We start from the raw sequence: 18,827 nt of genomic DNA, 5'->3' as shown, positions 1-18,827 counted from the left end.
CGAGTTCGTCGAAGTATCTAAAAATTTAGCTAGATGCAACTCTGAAAATAATTTTGTTGGATCATGAAAATAATTACGTGAAAATTTCGAGTATGATAAACAATGCTGGCACAAGCGATTTCTACGTTATTATTTCCATGATCCAACAAAATTATTTTCATTTCTAGTTAAATTTTTAGATACCTATTTCAACAAAATCGTTCTTTTCGTATAGAAAGATATATTTTTAGTAGGACCAGGTTGCAACGAAAATTAATTATTCTGAAGAAGATAACGCTGAACAAAAAATTGTTTTGCGAGACGGACAAGTGCTTTTGAAATGACGAAGCCAAGTCGAAGACCAGCCATGCGCGTCAAAACGCCTTTGTCGCAGTTCCTGCGACCGGTCATAACCGCGCGCGACGGATACCTCTTTCTTTCTTCCCTTTTCTTTCCTCCCAGCCGTCTCGCCTCGAATAACTTCCACGAATCCCTACCTGGTCGATTACGAGATTACATTCGGAGCGTAAGAAACGTTCTGCGACCTGACGAATTTCGAAATTCAGTTATGGGTCCGATCCCTCTGCGAAAAGCTTAATAACCGCCCATAATCGTCCATAGCAAACAATAAAGGACATGATACGTGGATACGAAACGATGCGAGAGTTGAAGAAAAAATTTTAACTTCGAAGCTTTTTTAGCTGAAAACCGATTCATTTTGCAATTCTTTCTTCTGCGACATCGCAAAATTATTTGTGAGAAAAAAGTTCCGTCACAAAATTTTGTGTATTTATCAAATTATTATACAGGTAGATTTGTCGTCAAAACATTAAAGACTGGGGTTGGTAATTTTTTACTTTGAAGCTTCGAATTTTTGAAGTTGTCAAAAGTAACAGCACTATTAAAAATATCATTTTGACGTTAAAACGACGACAAATGTTAGTTTGGTACCTTGTAAAGTAACGTATTCTTAAAAAAACAAACTCTGGAGTATTATATCTTGTTAAGTACCAAAAAGACTGCATGAAAAAATTTTCATCAGTTGATGAATTGAAGACCTATTGGCTGCTTGGGGGAATTTATCTGTGAAAAAATATGCGGCCATCATTGATGCATTTCTGATGCATCTTGGAGCTTGTATCAAAGCTAAAGGTGGCCATTTTGAATATTAATTACTATTTTTGGTATTTAATAAAATATAATTAAAGTACAGAGTTTATTTTTACTTGTAAATATAGGTTACGAACGATCTCATAAATACAAAACTTTGTAGCCAAACTTTTCTATCACCCTGTACTCTGGAAATGGATACAAAATCGAAGCGCCGCGCGTTACGAGGTGACGTTTCGTCATCGTTACTCCGAAACGCCCTGTATACATCGACCGCTTTGCGGTTTGGGAAAAACGCGCGGCCAGCGGCACGGATGACCGTGCGGAATTTGACACACGTGACTTCGCGCAGCGCGTAGTCCCGATCCGGATGATCTCGTTCGTGAAGTCATATAATTACGGAGCACGATCAAAAGATGTGGAACGTCGCGCGAAAAAGCGCGCGTGACCGACTCGCCGTTGTCGTCCTCATCATCGTCGAAAGAAAAGAAAGTGACCGTATGAGCGCTTATCTCGTCGTTCGATGGATAAAAAAAGAAGGCGGTCGACTACGAGTTTTCGCCGGTTGCCACGTTGCCGAAAAACAGCCTGGCAGGACCAGCTCCGATTACTCAGAGATACTCCTTAATGATATTCAAGCATTTCGTATCGAGCTGTTTGTCGGCTCAAATTCTACTTTTTCTTTCTTTTATCGATACAGCTCAATATTGTTACTTCATGCGCAGGTGCAATAAATTTTATTACAATTATAAAATTATTAAAACACACACACATATATATATATACAATATATAATGGAAAAAAGTAGAAGAAAATAAATAATTATAAATACAAAGCGAATATATGAGGAGCAGACTTTCAAAATGCGTTTTGTCCAAAATTTGTAATTTTCAGAAAACGAGAAAGAAAGAAATTCCGCACACAAGAAAGTTACGTACTTTACAGAAAATAACAATATGCCAATTAGTAGGATGTGAAATATTGAACAAAATTGTTAAACAATTGCTAAAAATGTTAAACAAATGCATTTTGTTTGTCTCTAGTTAAAAACATAATGCACTTTGAAATGTCTATGTTTTTTCAGCATATAAATTAACGATGAAAAAATGCTTTTGAACATCTCAAAGTAGCTTATAATAGTCTTTCAACGCTGAATAGGTACTCCGCCATCTCTAATTAAAAAAATGAAATTTTGGACGAAATGCATTTTGAAAGTCTACTCCTCATATATAGAATTATGTATATATAACATTATTAAAGAAAGATTTAAAAAATCGTGTAAAGAAAAAAAATTAGAAACAAATTGGAGGGCTTGTTGCAGTGGTTACATTTAACAACGGAATAAATGAAATCTAAAGTAATATTGATACTTTTCCTATCACTTTAGAGTTCATTTACTCCGTTTTTACTAAATGAGGTAGCTCACTGTTACAGTAAACTTTTCAATTAATGGCATTTATATTTATCATACGTAAATTCAATAAATTTTAGCAGTTATTTGCAAGTTTAAATATTGAAAACCGGATTATTCGAATGATAATTCCGAATTATCTACGTTTGTGTAATTAATTTATAATAATTTCATATAGTTTGGAAGTTTTTTGGATATTCGCAGCCTTAGACTGAAGGACGTCTGGTAGATTTCGATTGGCAACGTCAATGAAGCCAATTATTATTTCGACATCTTATTCGCGGACGGAGTAGCAATTTGCGGTCGTAAAAAAAGAGAATCATACACGCAGGCAATGTTCACGATCGTGTCAGTTCACTCGCGCTGTCTCGCTTTCATGGCGCGTTGAAAAATGTACATCCACGACTCGAATAATACATAAATAATTTAATGCGCGGGTCTTTTAGAGCCAACGGAATGCGTCAGTATTGTAAGGATACACATAATGACGCTATTCGTCATATCGCACGATTTATATATTCGGATACAAAAAAGCTGGATGCGATAATAATTGCCGATTTTATGGAAGATGATTCGGAACAACGCGAAAAATGACGAGAATAAACGAATCTTTAAACTATCATCGTTGAAATACGCTCTATATTTGACGCAAAAAGTTTGGTACAGACAGGATGTCAATCTGCCGCTCGGTACACTGAAAAAAATTTACTAAATTTTAATATGTATGTATTTTTTTTTTAATAGTACTGTAAGTAAACATTTGCGAAAATTAACTTAATTATAGTGTTTTGGAAAGCTCTCGAGCTGAGCTATAAGAATGTGCAATGAGAAATAAAGGGTTCCATTTAAAAAATTAAAGGTGACCTTCACGTGACCTTCAGAGGACTATCCAAGGTCAAATCGATGGCACCATCTTATGTCCCCCTTCGAGTCAAACAACTTTTGTTTGAAACATTTTTGTCTACTGGGTTTAGTTTTCGAGATATTTGGCTGGATCATTTAAAATGGGACACCCTGTATATAGATACCTACAAAATAACATCTTTAACGTCAAAATAATGTCAAAATGATAACAAAGAACGTCAGCTTGTTTGCTAGGAAATTCTTCCGGGTACAAGTTGGCGATTCCAAATGGAATCCACAAACCGCCGCAGCCGAAAGGCTTAAAGACGACGTTATGTTTCTTCGAGGAAGCGCGAGAGTCTCTTCGCGTCTCTCACGGATCTCGAGTTCGCTCATCTCTTGTCTCGTAGTACGTCAAGGACTCGGGAGTGCAAACCAGGACGAACTCGCGTTCGTCCGTGTTTCTGGTATGTCGTATTGCGTCGCATGTTACATGTGTACGTGCATGCGTATGTGCATGCGTTCCACGTGACGCAATCGGATGCCAACGGTTGCAGCAGATCCCGGCATGCTCGTGTTTCGCGGATGCTACCGGCTAACGGTCGCTGATACGCAAAGTCAGACACATACGCACGCACACACGTGCAAACAAGCAGATACCAAGCCAGAAGCGGTGCCTAGAATGACGTCAAGCGCGGTGAATGGATTTCAGTCTCAAGAATTTAGCTTATCGGTCCGACCGGAAGAGGCGCAAGCTACCGATCACGGAAATCCCTTAAAAAGTCAATCGATAACGAGACAAAGAATTTTCATCAGAGAATAATATTGAAGAGATTAGATTATTAAATTAATTTAAATTTTTCTATGAGACGGAGAGGAGAGAAAAGAATTTTCTGAATAAAATTAAAATACAAGTTGTATTTTACATCTATTGTACATTTTTCAAGCAATTTGATATTCAGTTTTTTTTTTCACACATTTGATGAAGTCACAATCGATGATATTCGTGTCGTTCAAAGAAGTAAAAAATTTATATTTTAACATTTTGGATATACTGAAAGTTTAAATTTGTTGAAAGAAGATAGTTTCTCCATAAAAAAATAATTCAGCTAAATTAAACTTCGTCTTCCTCATAAATACAGAAAGATCTGCGATTTTACTTTCTGTTAGTTTTCCCATAGCAAGCCACAGAAAAGGATGTTTTGATGTAGTCTATCGTAAATCAGGCAAATACACGGGGATAGAACATCCACAGATTCGGGGTCTTTTCGCGTGTGTTTACAAGAATTATAAGTGAAGAATACGTTACTCGCGGTTGCCATGACACCACTCTTCGTCAGGTTAATACTGACACGATGTACGGCGTCGCCAAGTTTCATGCTGTCAGAACCAAAATCACGTAGTTCGGCCGTACATAAGTCGGGCGTAAAATCTGGAATGCCCAGCCCGTCTAACAGTTCATATATTGGCAAGTCATGCTCGATCGTGATATTCGTTAAAAATGGAAACACCGTGTCCATTTGTTGTGGTAACCCATACTTCAGCAAATTGCGAAGTTCTCGAGATCCTTCCTCAGTCGTTAGTTGTTCTACCAATTTCATCAGTTTTTTAGTATCCATCACACCATTTTCGAACTCCGACTGGTTAATTGGTGGATAGAAGAAAAACGTTGATATCGTCCTTTCTTTGCAAGGCACCTCTATAACAAATGCGTCTAGCTGCTCAGTTTTGTCTAGAAAGAGAAACATTAAAATTTTAGGAATAAATCACATTTCTCAAAAAACGAGAAGCAATTTTTGTAATTTTGAATTCATTAAATCATTGAAAGTATAAGAAAGACATTAGAAACGTGTTTTTGCATATGTTTTCTATCTATATGAAAATGTTTTATGATAAAATAATACAAATTTTTTGTTTATATGATTAATTTAGAAATTGTAATATTGAAGTTAATGATAAATGAATAAAATTAAGTGATCATTATTGAAATTTGTGTTCTTACAGATAACCTGTTTGGCTATGCCTGTATCCAATTGATTTATGATACCAAAATCATCATAACTATCGTCAAATTGACCCTTAAAGTAGATCGTATTGAACATGATTATTTCAGTATTGTTATCGATACTGTTCGGTGGTAGCAGGTTTTGTATGCAGCTTTGCGTCGTGCATGTAACAATATTATTAACGAAATTCCTTACACGGTCGGGATGGATATTGAAATCGTATTCCTTCACCGAATTGGAAGCTGACAATAAATTCATTGTCTCGACGAACAACCCTTTTGAGTTATTAATTATAACTTTATAGTAAATTCGACACGTATAGGAGTTCGCAGACAATCCATTTCTCTGAAATAAAAATAAAGAGATTATATGATTTTCTCTCTCTCTCTCCCCTTCCCGCTCTTTCTTCCCTCTTTCCTCTTTCTTTAAGAATATTAAAAATAATAACCAATAAATATTAAAGAAAATAACCAATAAATATTCGTCACATCTTTCATTATATATAAGTTACCGTAAATAAGTTACCATTAAATTTATTCATTAATTAAAAGTTTTATAGTTTTATACATCCAAAAACGCCAGCGAAATATTTTCGCGTACTCTTTATATGACAGTGCTAATCACACTGGAGATAATTACTCACTGCGTAACAAAAGTGATAGACTCCTCCTTCATTGCTATAATAGTCTTCAATATTGTATTTAGATTATATGCTAGCAGGAATATGGAGAACCCGTCTAAGAGTAAATTCCAAATCGTAGAGAGCACCGAAATATACCAAGAGTAGATTGTGATATAAGAGATGCGGGCTAAAAAAACAATTAGTTTTCGGCTCCATCATGCTACACTTCTTCAGGCATTCAAGGGTGAATTTGAAACGAGCGTCTTCTAACATCTTTAAAAAAAAAAATTAAAATTTTCTATAAAATTTAGTCTGTAAGAAAAATTATATATCCCACGTAGAAATGTTAAAACGGTCCAATTATGGGCCAGTACTGTTTGCCATCGCGCTAGTACTGGCAGCCAATGTTGGGCCAGCATAGATTTAACACAGGAGTGTAACGCTACGCCGTGCTTCATTGCCATAGCTTGGCCTGTTTCGCAGCCAATATTGGCCCACGTATGGCCCGGCTGTTAGCCAGAACTCGGTCTAGCAGCCAGAGCTTGGCCTGTTTTCCAACCAGTATTGGTCCGCATGCGGCCCGTTTGTCATTCAGTACTGGGACAAGATTATCTGCTGATACTGGCGTAGCGTTACACTCTTGTGTTAAATCTGTACTGGTCCAACATTGGCTACCGACACTGAACCAATGTTCGGCCAGTTAAATAATGTTGGCAATTTCTACGTGGGATATATATTTTTTAAATATCATAAAACCAAATTGAGAGAAATAAAAGATTATAATATTAAGTCACAATTAATATTATATAGTGAATTAGAGAATTAGCAAAAATATGTTTTATATACATATAATGTTATAGGCATTTCACCGGGTTTGCTAGGATTAGAAATTTAGTATACCTTTGATATAATCCTTAGGCTATCGACGCAGTCCCAATACAAATTAAAATTGTCGATCAACAGGCCAAAAAGTTTATTTAAATCAGCGAAAGTGTCAACAAAATATAATATGGTTGTCCAATTCAGTTTGTACCATAAATGATGAAATGATCTTTCCAAATCTGATGATAGAATACAACAGGATCAATAACATATAAGCAGTCAAGATTAATCAGTAGTGTTATTTATGTGTATTAACGCGATTTGACGAAAATACGGCAGCCACATAAAAGCTTTAAATAAAGCGCGAAGTCTTGTAAACAGACTTTATTTATTGTTTACATAATCTAGCTATAATACCAATGAGCATTATGTTATCAGAAAGAACTTTTCAGAGCTCATATTGAAATTAGAATGTCTGAAATATAATCTTGAAGATAATATGTGATATCAATAAGTTGTTTAACGCATCGATTTTAGAAGAAAATAAGTGTCCTCTTTTTTTTTAAATTACATGACATCTAAAAGAATTCCTAAATCTAATCTCATAGATATCAAGAAAATGTTTGCATTAAGAGATGCTACATATCACATAGATCCCTGAACTAATTTTTACATAAAATTAAATGAAATTCTATTATCAAAATACATCTTATTTGTTTTTATCATGAAACCCTATTTGAAAGTTTGAAAAATCATTTCATTAGAACGGATTAAAGATCTCGTAATATTACCCTGTATGTTTTTTACTTACAAGAAACAGTATTTCGCTGCACACACTATCTGATGCTGCGTGATTGCTAAGCATTTATAAATAGATATCATGAACTTTTTTAGAAGATACTTTACCGAATAATTTTTTAATATTTTAATGAGGTTTTTAAAGAATTATCTTGAAGAATCTTCTTTTCAACAATGCTCACTAGGCATTTTCTGCGTTAATTATGCTTTGAATTTATAATTAAATTGACGATTTATCTTTATATTCACTATATTTTTTTTTTCGTGTCGCTGACGAATTATTATAATTAAAGTGAGTTGAATAATATTTAATTATAGTTACACATATCATGTTATAACATGACATAATTCAAAAATTGTTATTTTTTAGTTGCTTGCAGAAAAAATAGGTACATAAAGAAAAAAAAGAAAAAAACGCACTTTAAAAGTACATATTTTTATTATTCCACAATCAGTTATTACGTCAAAATTAATATTACAAAAATTTAATGATTTAAGATATTCGAACTTATTTTCCGAAAAATTCAGTTTTATTTTAGTTGTGTCGTTGTAGAAAATGAGCGATATATATGCCTAAAAATATTTTTATTAACTTTTTTCGTAAATTTCCGCATGTAACAAACGCGATTATTTTTAAAATGTGCTCTACATCTCGAGAAAATTTTTCGGAAGATGTCAATCTGTCTTTCTTTATTGTCTTATTTAATCCCGAAATTGCGACTAAAATCAATATAATTTCATCAATTAATATTTGATAAATTATATGATTTTTTATCTTTCATCAAACAAATTAACTAAAGCAAAGTAAAATAAAAATGTGAAGCTTTATCATTATTTAAATTTTAATATACTTTCATATATGTACTATTTATTTCTTTACAGAAGTTATTTATTTGTGTAGAAGTAATTCTTCTTTTTTCATTTAACAAATTTTTCATATTTTATATTTTAATTCCTATATTCAAAAAGTTTGAAACGTTTATTTTCTTTTGTTCCAATTTATTTCTTTACAACAATGAGGGGGAATCACAACATTTACTAAAACAAATACAACAAATACTTTATAATTTTTATATTACTTAACAAATAATTAAGTATCGTTGATTCTTACAAAACTGACCATACCGTTTCTTCATAAGATATTAATGACCGCATTATATTTGTGCATCATATATATTATTTATATGTCGACATATATATACATGTATATACATGTATATACATATATAAGCATTTCAACACGTGATATCATAACCTCACTTATTTTACCTTTTCGGTGAAAATTCGCGTGTCAACAGCGTGCATACGAGACTTGATTAGCCAATTCTTAAGTCGTAATTTACAAAAGGATGATGACTATATAATGATGTTTCTTACATATATTTTTGCAGATTCGGAGATTTTGTGTTACAATACCTCTGTTGATGCCGGTTCGCGCTGCTCTCTCTACATTCTTTAGGAATGAATCTCCCTCCAAAAAATTTAAAGAGTGCACGGAGAGCTGCACTAAAGACACTCTTCTTAAGCATATTACATTTCCAAGTTATTGATTATAAAATTAATCAATCCAGTCATTATTCCGACACGTATTCAATTATTCTTTGGTTCAAGGAGTTCATAGATACCCGGTTTGTCCTGCCGCATGTACATTTTATTATAAATATCTCTTTATTATATAATCTATTTATAATTACTTTAGTATTAAACCAAATTATATATATATATATATAAACCAGTTATCGATTCGTTTTTCAGTTTTTCAATCGCCGATTCTTAAAATATTGTCACGATAAGCATGGGATAGATGAGAGAACGTAGTTTTTCATTATAATTATTCAAAACGTAATTGACCAAGAGACACGTGGAAGAAATCTGAAAATATACGAACGGAAACGTGAGAAACTGAATAATATAAACAAAAATTTATGGAAATGAGAAGTGACTGGTCCGTTAAATCTTTCTTGGTAGGCAATTCCAAACGGAATCGTAAGTAATCGAAAGGTTTTATAAAATTTATCTAGACAAACTTGCATAGCTACATAATCTACGCATAAAATTATTCAATCGCATTTCTATCATAAGGACGCAATTAAAATGCAAGTTTTCTTTATGCATATATGACGTCATGTTTCGAGGAAGAGCGAGTCTCTTTGCATCCCTCATGAATTGTTTTTCTTTTTCTCATTGTTTCGTAGTACGTCAATGATTCACAGGAGCTCGATCCAAACGAATTCGCATTCGTACATGTGTATGTACGTACATGCGTTCGACATGACACAATTGGATGTCAACGGCTGCAGCAGATCCTGCTATGCTATTGTTTCTTGGACGCTGCCAGCTAACTATCGTTGATGCGCAACGACTTGTTCTTTTTAGCTGCACTGAATCTGCACTGATTGTGAGTATTCGTTATTTCCAAAGCACAATTGTACAATCATTTTATTTTGAGTGCACGAATTGTAACATAGTTCAGTTGAAAAGAGTAGACCTAAAATTAGACACGCACACGTGCATACGACACAGCAAGCAGGTACCAAACCAGAATGACGTCAAATCCGGTGAATGGATTTCAGCTTTGAGAATCTAGCTTACCGATTCGACCGAAAGAGGCGCAAGCTACTGATCGTTGAAAGTCAATCGATAACAAAAGAAAGGGCCCGTATTTAATGCGCTTTTATCGATAAATGCATTCTTTTATTTTTTAAATTTTATATGGAACATGAACTACATGCACTAAATATATCCTAACATAAAAAGCATGTTCTGAATACGGATCAAAGAATTTTCGTGCACTGTAACAACTCGATAATTACAAAAAGTTTAGATTAAATTAATCTAAATATTTCTATTGGAACAATTACAAAAGGTGAAAAAAAATTTTCTGATTGTATTTTAATTTACACTTTATTTTATTTACATTTCTGCAAACGTACAGTTGATAAAGTCGTAATTCGTGTTACCTAGACAACCCCCACCTGTCTAAAGTCAGTATTTATAATCCGTTCTTATTTTAAGATTACTTTAAATAATATCGTAAGATCCTAGTACGGTTCTGTGATTGGTTTATAACATCTCAAGACTGTATTGAGTTGAGAACATCTTAAATATAAAAACTGAATACGATTACCAGTCTGTGAAGATCTTTATGAAGATAAAAAAAAGCGATAAACTTATACCTGAACAAACCCAAAAGTTATCGAACCCCAACAGCGCAAAAGTTGTAACAATATTGTAGCAATATTGCTTCAACTTTTGTGCTGTCGGGATTTACATTAAAAAAATTTTAATGAAACTATATGATGAGTTGAATTGCAATACTTGTGCTTTAATTTCCTTATTTTTCTCGTAACCATAAATGATATAAAAAAATAGTTTAGACAAAATAAGAGATTTGTGAAAATCTCTTAAAGAAATCGAGCAATAGTTACAGAAAAAATTTTTATTCAACTTGAGATTTGGGAAAATCATTAAATGAAGATGAATATTTCTATCGGAAAAAGAAGACAGAAAATAATTTTTGGAATAAAACTATTATGTTTTAATATATTTTTTCAAGCATATAGTTGAAAATGTCACGCTAGATAAAATTGATGTTATATAAACAATTCAGAGATGTATATTTTAATATCTTTTATTTTTTTTAAATACTAGAAAATATTTAAATTGCTAACATTTAAACAGCAGAAAATTTCTTTACAAAGATAATTAAAGATATATTGGACCCATTTTGAAAATATTTAAAAAATTATGATTTTTGATGAATAGATTGTTTTGTATTGCATTTAAAAATAGTACAAAAAATTTAACGGCGATTTTCTAAATAAATAAAGAATTATTTTAATAAAAGTAGATATGTGCTCTAATAAAAATATAATTAAGAAATAATTTAAAAAATTGGAATTTTTTCATGTAAGTACTTTATATATACATATATTTAAGATGACTTTATAATACAAGATAGAGCACCTGAAACAAAACACCTCGAAATATCTCGAAAATTAAATACGGTAGGGAAAAATGTTTCAGACAAAAGTTGTATGATTTGAAGGGGGACAAATAATGTTGAAATCATTTTTCAAAAAATCGATTTTTCAAGGTCACATGGAGGCCATTTTTTTTAATGGAATCGTATTGTGTAAAAAAATCATACCATTTCATTTAAAAAAGTGGAAGTAACTGTGTTTAATTTTCGAGAATATTCTGGTGTTTTGTTTTAGGTGCCCACCCTGTATAATAAAAAGTTTCGTTGTTATGCAGAGATTAGTTGTTCTATGAATAAAAAAAATTATTTTACTTATTTATTTACAAAAAATAAATAAACAGACAATCACAATGAAATTTTATATTCGTCTCGAACACTTAAAGTACTTGCACAAAAAAATTTTCTTAATGTTGTATGAAAAATAATTTAATAACAAATATAGACTGTAAACCTATTACTTTTAATAACAGATAGGCTATAATAAATTATGAAAATATGTAATTATAAATAAAAATATAATCTTCTATTCACAACTTTTTCATATATAATATAGGTATACAGTTTATTTGAAGTGTATAAATATTAAACATTTTTCCAAATTTAATTTACCTTGTAGGAATTGTACGTCCAATACATCCTTAATTTAATGTCACTTAAACTAAAGTGTGTTTTAAACTAGGGCTCTAATTTTATTCCGCTTTTCGAAGATACATGTAAACGTAAAACGTTTATCCGTTTATATTCGCTTTCAAAAAAACGTTTACTTGAAGGTAAACGTTTACATGTTTAATTAGCACGTTTAATTAGCTAATTATACATGTAAACGTGTTTTCGTTTAAACGTATAATAGTTAATTACACGTATATTCGGAAAAACGTTTCTAATAAATGGATATACTAATTATACATGTAAACGTATTTTCGTTTAAACGTATAATAGCGAGCCCTATTTTAAACTAAAGTGTGTTTTCGTATCTTACATTCTGAAGTATCTGCGACTCTACTTTCGTCAACTTTAGAGAATAAGACGCCACAGAAAAGAATATTGCGACGGGATCTATCGTAAATCAAACAAATACACGGAAAAGGCACATCCATAATGCATTTTATCCGAAAATGTCGCCAAAAATTATTGGTGAATAATGCGTTACTTGCGGCCGCGATGATACTGTCTCCCTGCATCTTAATGTTGACTCGATGCACGGCATTACCAAGTTTCACATTGCTTTGAAAAGTGAACCCGGATAGATCTACCTCTTCGCTACCGAATGGCGTAAGGTCTCGAACGCCTAGCATCTCTAATAGTTCGCAAATTCGCATGTCTTGTTCGAACTCGAATGTCGGAAATATGTAAGATTGTTTCTGTACCCCATCGTCCAACAGTTTCCGAAGAATCTGACATCCTTCCTCGGTTAGCAGCCGTTCTATTAATTGGATAACTGTATCATTTTTTACGGAACAATTTTCGTCACATTCTAAATAATGTAATGGATTGAGAAAGAATACTGATATGTTATTTTGATCAAGAGGTAATTCAGTGATATATGCGTTTAGCTGTTCAGACTTGCCTGAAAAAAAAATAGATAAACTTACTATTAGATACATATATTACATTAGATCACTAATACCTAGTAAATTCACGGTAAAATTCTGTTAGTTTCTCATACATATTTATTGTGGGATATAAAATATCATATATATACAAGGTATTTAAGAATATTTTGAAAAATGAAGAACATTTTGAAATATGCAGCGTGCAGTAAGTAAGTATATACGCCATTTAATGCAAATAAAAGGTAATGCCTTTAATTAATATTAAATAAAAATATTAAATTATACAAATGATGTGTTGCATACTTGGTAATACTTGTTGCATGTGTTGAAATTTTACATTTTGCATCTGATGCTTATCCCACACTAAATATAGCGGCATGGCTTTATTATAAATGCTGCTGTTAGTGTTGTAGTAATATATAGAAGTTTGTGAAAAGAGTATTAAAATTAGAAACAAAGAAAAATTAATATTTATATCAAAGATTTTCAAAATGTTTTTCATGTTCCTTCGAAGCTATTTTTATAATTTCGATCCAATCGTAGAAAATATAAAAATATAAAAAATACATATTAGAAACACGATTTTTCTTCATTTCTTACATTTCTTATAATATATAAAGTAGACTATTAAATTTTGGATTTAAAATTTAGAAATTATTACAGCTAATGATAAATTTATAAAATGATATTAAAGTGATTAGTGACCATTACCGAAAATGTTCTTAAAATTTCTGTCGTTGTTAGTGTTCTTGCAATTACTGTTGTCGGATTCGATATCAGAATCGAAATTTAATTGGCCTTCTAAGTAAATCGATTTTATCAGAAGTACATCAGTGTTGCTATCGATACTTTTCGGTGGTAGCAGATTTCGTATGCAGCCTTGCGTTACGGATTTAACAACGGCATTGATAAAATTTATTGTATTCCCAGTATCATGATCGAATTTGGTGTTTTTTATTATCTGATGACCAGACATAAATAACTCAAATGCCTTCTGCCTTAGTATATGAATATCATTAATGTAAAATAAGCTGTAGGTTTTACATATATAGGAAGGTCCATTAATCTGAAACGAAAAAAATATAAAATTATGATATTATGTAAGATTCTCCCTCTCTGTCATTTTTGTCTACCTTTCTAAGACGACAAATGTTCCTTACATTTTACATTATAAGTTATTTTGATTGAATTTATTTATTAAGAAGGATGCTCACGGTATAGGGAGATTTTTGCCCTAGAGATGGAACCTCTGAAACCGATAAATTCATTTAGAGTATGATGAAATCTATTGCCCAATATACCAAATTCCACTTTCTTATCGACAAGGAAAGTTGAAAAAATCATGTTTGAAGTTTTACGTAGTGACGACGCGGTGGCGAGAGAGGCAGTCGTCGTCACTACGTAAAACTTCAAACATAATTTTTTCAACTTTCTTTGCCGAAAAGAAAGTGGAATTTGTTATTGGGCGATAGATTTCATCATACTTTAAATGATTTTATCGGTTTCAGAGATTCCATCTCTAGGGCAGACACCTCCCTATACCGTGTGGGCATCCTCCTTTTTTTAGAATTTTAAGAATCTGCAACTTTAGTGATAAACCGCATACTTATACTTTTGTATATTTTGTACAACGACGCCAAGCACCTGAAAAATTACTCACTCTATAACATAATTGATCGCACTCAGACTTATATCGTAGTTCAAAATCATTTTTAGAGATGTTATCGGGAATATAAAGAATCTGTCTAAGAGAATTTTCAATATCTCCGTTAGCTGCGAAATACACACACATTAGGTTCTGATATATGAGATTCGGGCTAAAGAAAATGCTTTCTTTTGGCTCCATCAACATACACTTCTTCAGACTTTCAAGGGCAAATTTGAAGCAAATATCTGTCAACATCTTTAAAAAAAATTAAATGAAAATTGTTCACCAGTCTTTATATATAAAAAGTTATATTTCTAAAATCATTTAAAATTGGAAATTCAAGGAAATAAGAGACCACAAATAATAAATCACAACTAATATTATATGTGTGCTGCAGCAAAATATTGTAGTGCTTTTTATTAGTTTTTCAGGAGAAAGGAAGAGAACTTATTTTCTTGAAATCTATCACTTAAAAAATTCTACACAAAATTGTCTTAATAACTAAAGGTATGAACAATCTGCAAAAATTTTTAATGAAGTAATTCTAATTTGAGAAGAAATATTGTTTTAAAATGATTAAAATTTCAAAACATTGCAAATTGAAGTAAAATGCAAATCGAAACGTTGTAAGTCTTGTATTACTTACATTAAGCCTTGTGTCGACGTCACTAGAAATCGGTCCCGGCTCTCGATTCGAATTGTCGAATAGAAATAATTGTACTCTGATGACTCTAGACCGCGTGTGATCGAAAGTATGACTTGGCAAATGTAATTTATTTATTTGTTTGCTCGTTTAGCTAGCCGTTGCTTCTTATTTTACTATTATTTATTTATTTACTTTAATTTAAAGGTTATTTAAAAATACATACATTTCTATCACGTTGTTCAATATTCAATATCATATTAAGAAGCAATTAAACTAACAGTAGTGAGTTAAATCAATATGAAATATTTAATAACTGGAATTTAATAACTATTATTTAATAACTAGAACGGAAAAACAGGACAGGATGCATTTTAAGTACAAGATTTTTATACGAGATATTCATCCGAGTTGCTGTGTTCATGATCTGAATTTTATAAATAATTTTTTCTTGAATCAAGAATTCGGACCGATTTCTAGCATCGCGTATATGTTACACGTGTATACGTTTCAAGTGCAAGTTGCAGCAGATCCCGATATGCTCATGTTTTGCGGATGCTAACGATGATACGCAAAACCACACACGCATACGATACAGACAAGTAGATACGAAGTCAGAAGCGGAGTCCAGAATGATGTCGACGAATGAGTTTCAGTTTCGAGAATTCAGTTTATTGATTCAACCAGAATTGCAAGCTACTGATCACGAAAATGTCTTAAGAAGTTGCGATAGAGAGCATTTTTATTCGATTTGAGAATTAGATTCGGAATTAGATTAGGAAATTAAGATGAACATTTCAATTGAAGAAGCAAAGAAAAAAATTGTTCAATAAAACTTATATTTTTTCAAGTATACACTTAATAAAGTCATAGTAGATAAAATAAATTAATATCCTGATGGAAAAATGGAATTATTTCATGTTTTGGAACACTTTTCAGCAAAATTTCAGCAATTTCGCTGAAATGTTCCAAAACGTAAAATAATTTCAGTGAAATTTTTTCACCAGGGTATTATTTAAATTAGTATGTGTTTTAGTGTTTGATTATATTAGAAAGTTTAAATTACTGAAATTAAGCAGAGGAGAGAATTTCTCCGTAAAAGAAATTAATTCTATCTCAGCTAAATTGTGCTTCAGTGTGTGTTATATTCTGTACAAGTATATCTGCAATTATTGGTTTTCGGAGAATAAAACGCCACAGAAAAGAATGTTTTGATGATGTCTATCATAGAGAGCAAACACATGGGGAGTGGACATATTTGAGACAGTCTTTCCTCTCGTGTTTATAAGAATTTTTAGTAAAGAATGCATTATTTGCGATTGCGATGACCTCTTATCTCAATGCTGACTCGATGCACAGCATCACCGAGCCTGAGATTGCTCTCAGAGATTAATTCGGATAAATCTATCTCGTTGTTACTGAATGGTGTTAGTTCTCGAACGCCTTATAGCATTTCCAACAATTCATATATTCGCAGGTCCTGTTCGAACTGGAATAACGGACAATTGACAAAATCTTGCTTTGTCCCTTTATCCAATACTTTACGAAGTTCCCAAGATGCTTCTTCAGTCGTCAGTCGTTCTATTAATTGGATAACTTTATCATTTTTTGTAGAACTATCATCACGTGGTGAATAATGTGGCAAGAGAAAGCACGTTAATATGTCGTTATCAAAATATAACGCCGCGATATTTCCGTTTATCGGTTTAGAATTTTCTGGAAAAAAAAAAACATTAAAATTAGAAATAAACAAAAATTAAATAGTGCACATAGTGCGATAAGTTGAAGTGAAACAAATGTATATAAAAGTGAAAAAAAAACATTAAACATAAAATAAAATATAAAAATGTATTAAAATTAATTTTAAAATTATATTATTAAAGTTAATATAATGAATATATAAAATGATATCGTAATGACTATTGACCACCACTGAAAATTTTACTCTCATCGAAATTTTCATAAATTTCAGCGAATTCACGAAAGCTCATTGCATGTTTACGATAATCAGTTGTCAGTTGATCCTTTAAACAAATCGCGTTTAACATCAGTAAATCAGTATTGCTATATCGACACTATGGCGGATCCTTTATTTTGCATTCTGTTATTTTATTAATGTTAATATTTATGATATTCCTAATATTATTAAAATTGAGTCCTTGTATTTTCTGATAATCAGACGTAAATAAATTGTTTGCCTTGTTACAGAGTAGGTAAGCATTATTAACACAAATTGTGCTAAAGATGTTACACATATAGGAGAATCCCTTTATCTGAAATGAAATAATTTTAATCAAAAGAAACATTGTTAATTTCATAGTTATTTGTCAAACGTCACACTGTATACATCAAAGCAAGCATAGCAACATGCATGCATGCTTATCGTTCAAGAAATTGAGCACTGTGTGATTCCATCCTTTATAGTTTGATTTAGTTATTAAATAGATCTTTTAGTATCTTGAGAATCCGAAACATAATGGTAAATCGTATATGCCCTGGTATACTTTGTATGACGATGCCAATCGCACTGAGAGAAATTACTCACCTCATAATAAAGCTGATTGATCCCAGACTGTTGTTCAATATCTTCCTTAAACATGTCATTGGGAATATAGAGAATATGTCTAAGAGAATTTTCAATATCGTTTTTTTTTGGCGGCGAAATACACACATAATAGGTTCTGATATATGAGATGCGGATTAAAGAAAACACTTTTTCTCGGCTCGATCATGATATACTTCTTTAGACTTTCAAGGGAAAATTTGATGCGAGCGTCTGTCAACATCTTAAAAAAAAACAAATGGAAATTGTCCACCAATTTAGTTCTATATACAATAAATTGTATTTCTAAAATCACATAAAACTAAGCGAAATAAGATATCACAAATAATTAATTAAAATGAAGAATCAATTGGTGAATTAAAAAACTTGTCTACACAAAGTATGTATACAGGGTGTTTCCAAATTAAATCGCAAAACTTCGGGAGCGTGTAGAGGAGTAAAAAACTAAGAAAAAAAGTCCTATAGACATATGCTCGTTTTTGCTCCGTTTCAGAGAAATCGAAAAAAAATGTTTACATTTCTTGCCATATCTAGCACCGACATATTTGATTACATTTTCCACTTTCTGTTATGAATTTGTCAGTCGCTCTTTGAAAGCCTTTAACAGTAGATGAATTTTGTCTTTTGCAATATGCCGCGTACGTATTCTAATAGTGAATATGCTGATATGGTTTTTGTATACGGTTTCTGCAACGGTAATGCTTTAAAGGCGGTGCGAGAATATGCACGACGATTTCCAAACAGAAGAGTGCCAAACCGAAGAGTGTTTATGTTGACATTTAATAGATTGCGAGAGACTGGAACATTTTCAATTCGACAAGAAAACAACCGATTTCAAGCAGCGTTA

The 18,827-nt window shown here is 31.9% G+C and overlaps 1 protein-coding gene and 1 pseudogene across 1 annotated transcript; both read right to left on the bottom strand.

The window, feature by feature from the left end:
* Positions 1-4,467: 4,467 nt before the first annotated feature.
* On the bottom strand, positions 4,468-6,961 carry LOC108724005 (serpin B3-like; annotated as a pseudogene).
* LOC108723992 (uncharacterized) lies at positions 6,426-15,029 on the bottom strand. Its single transcript, XM_018450073.1, has 5 exons — positions 14,981-15,029; positions 14,787-14,899; positions 13,838-14,192; positions 12,813-13,140; positions 6,426-6,651 (listed from the first exon to the last, which is right to left on the bottom strand). Exons 1-5 carry the CDS (start codon positions 15,027-15,029, stop codon positions 6,426-6,428), a joined length of 1,071 nt encoding a protein of 356 aa, XP_018305575.1.
* Positions 15,030-18,827: the final 3,798 nt, after the last annotated feature.

The sequence above is a fragment of the Mycetomoellerius zeteki genome, unplaced genomic scaffold (assembly GCF_001594055.1).
Source record: "Mycetomoellerius zeteki isolate Tzet28-1 unplaced genomic scaffold, Tzet1.0 scaffold265, whole genome shotgun sequence".
Taxonomy (NCBI): Eukaryota; Metazoa; Arthropoda; class Insecta; order Hymenoptera; family Formicidae; genus Mycetomoellerius; species Mycetomoellerius zeteki.
This window is presented reverse-complemented; position numbering and strand designations above follow the sequence as displayed.

Bases quoted from the DNA above. Each gene is read 5' to 3' on its own strand.
- LOC108723992 (XM_018450073.1), bottom strand. From the start codon at position 15,029: ATGTTGACAGATATTTGCTTCAAATTTGCCCTTGAAAGTCTGAAGAAG. The intron at 14,193-14,786 runs GTGAGTAATTTT...TTTTCGTTTCAG, and splicing joins GCGATCAATTATGTTATAGA to ATTAATGGACCTTCCTATAT. The intron at 6,652-12,812 runs GTTCACTTTTCA...ACATTGGTTCAG, and splicing joins GAAGAGGTAGATCTATCCGG to TGTCGGTAGCCAATGTTGGA.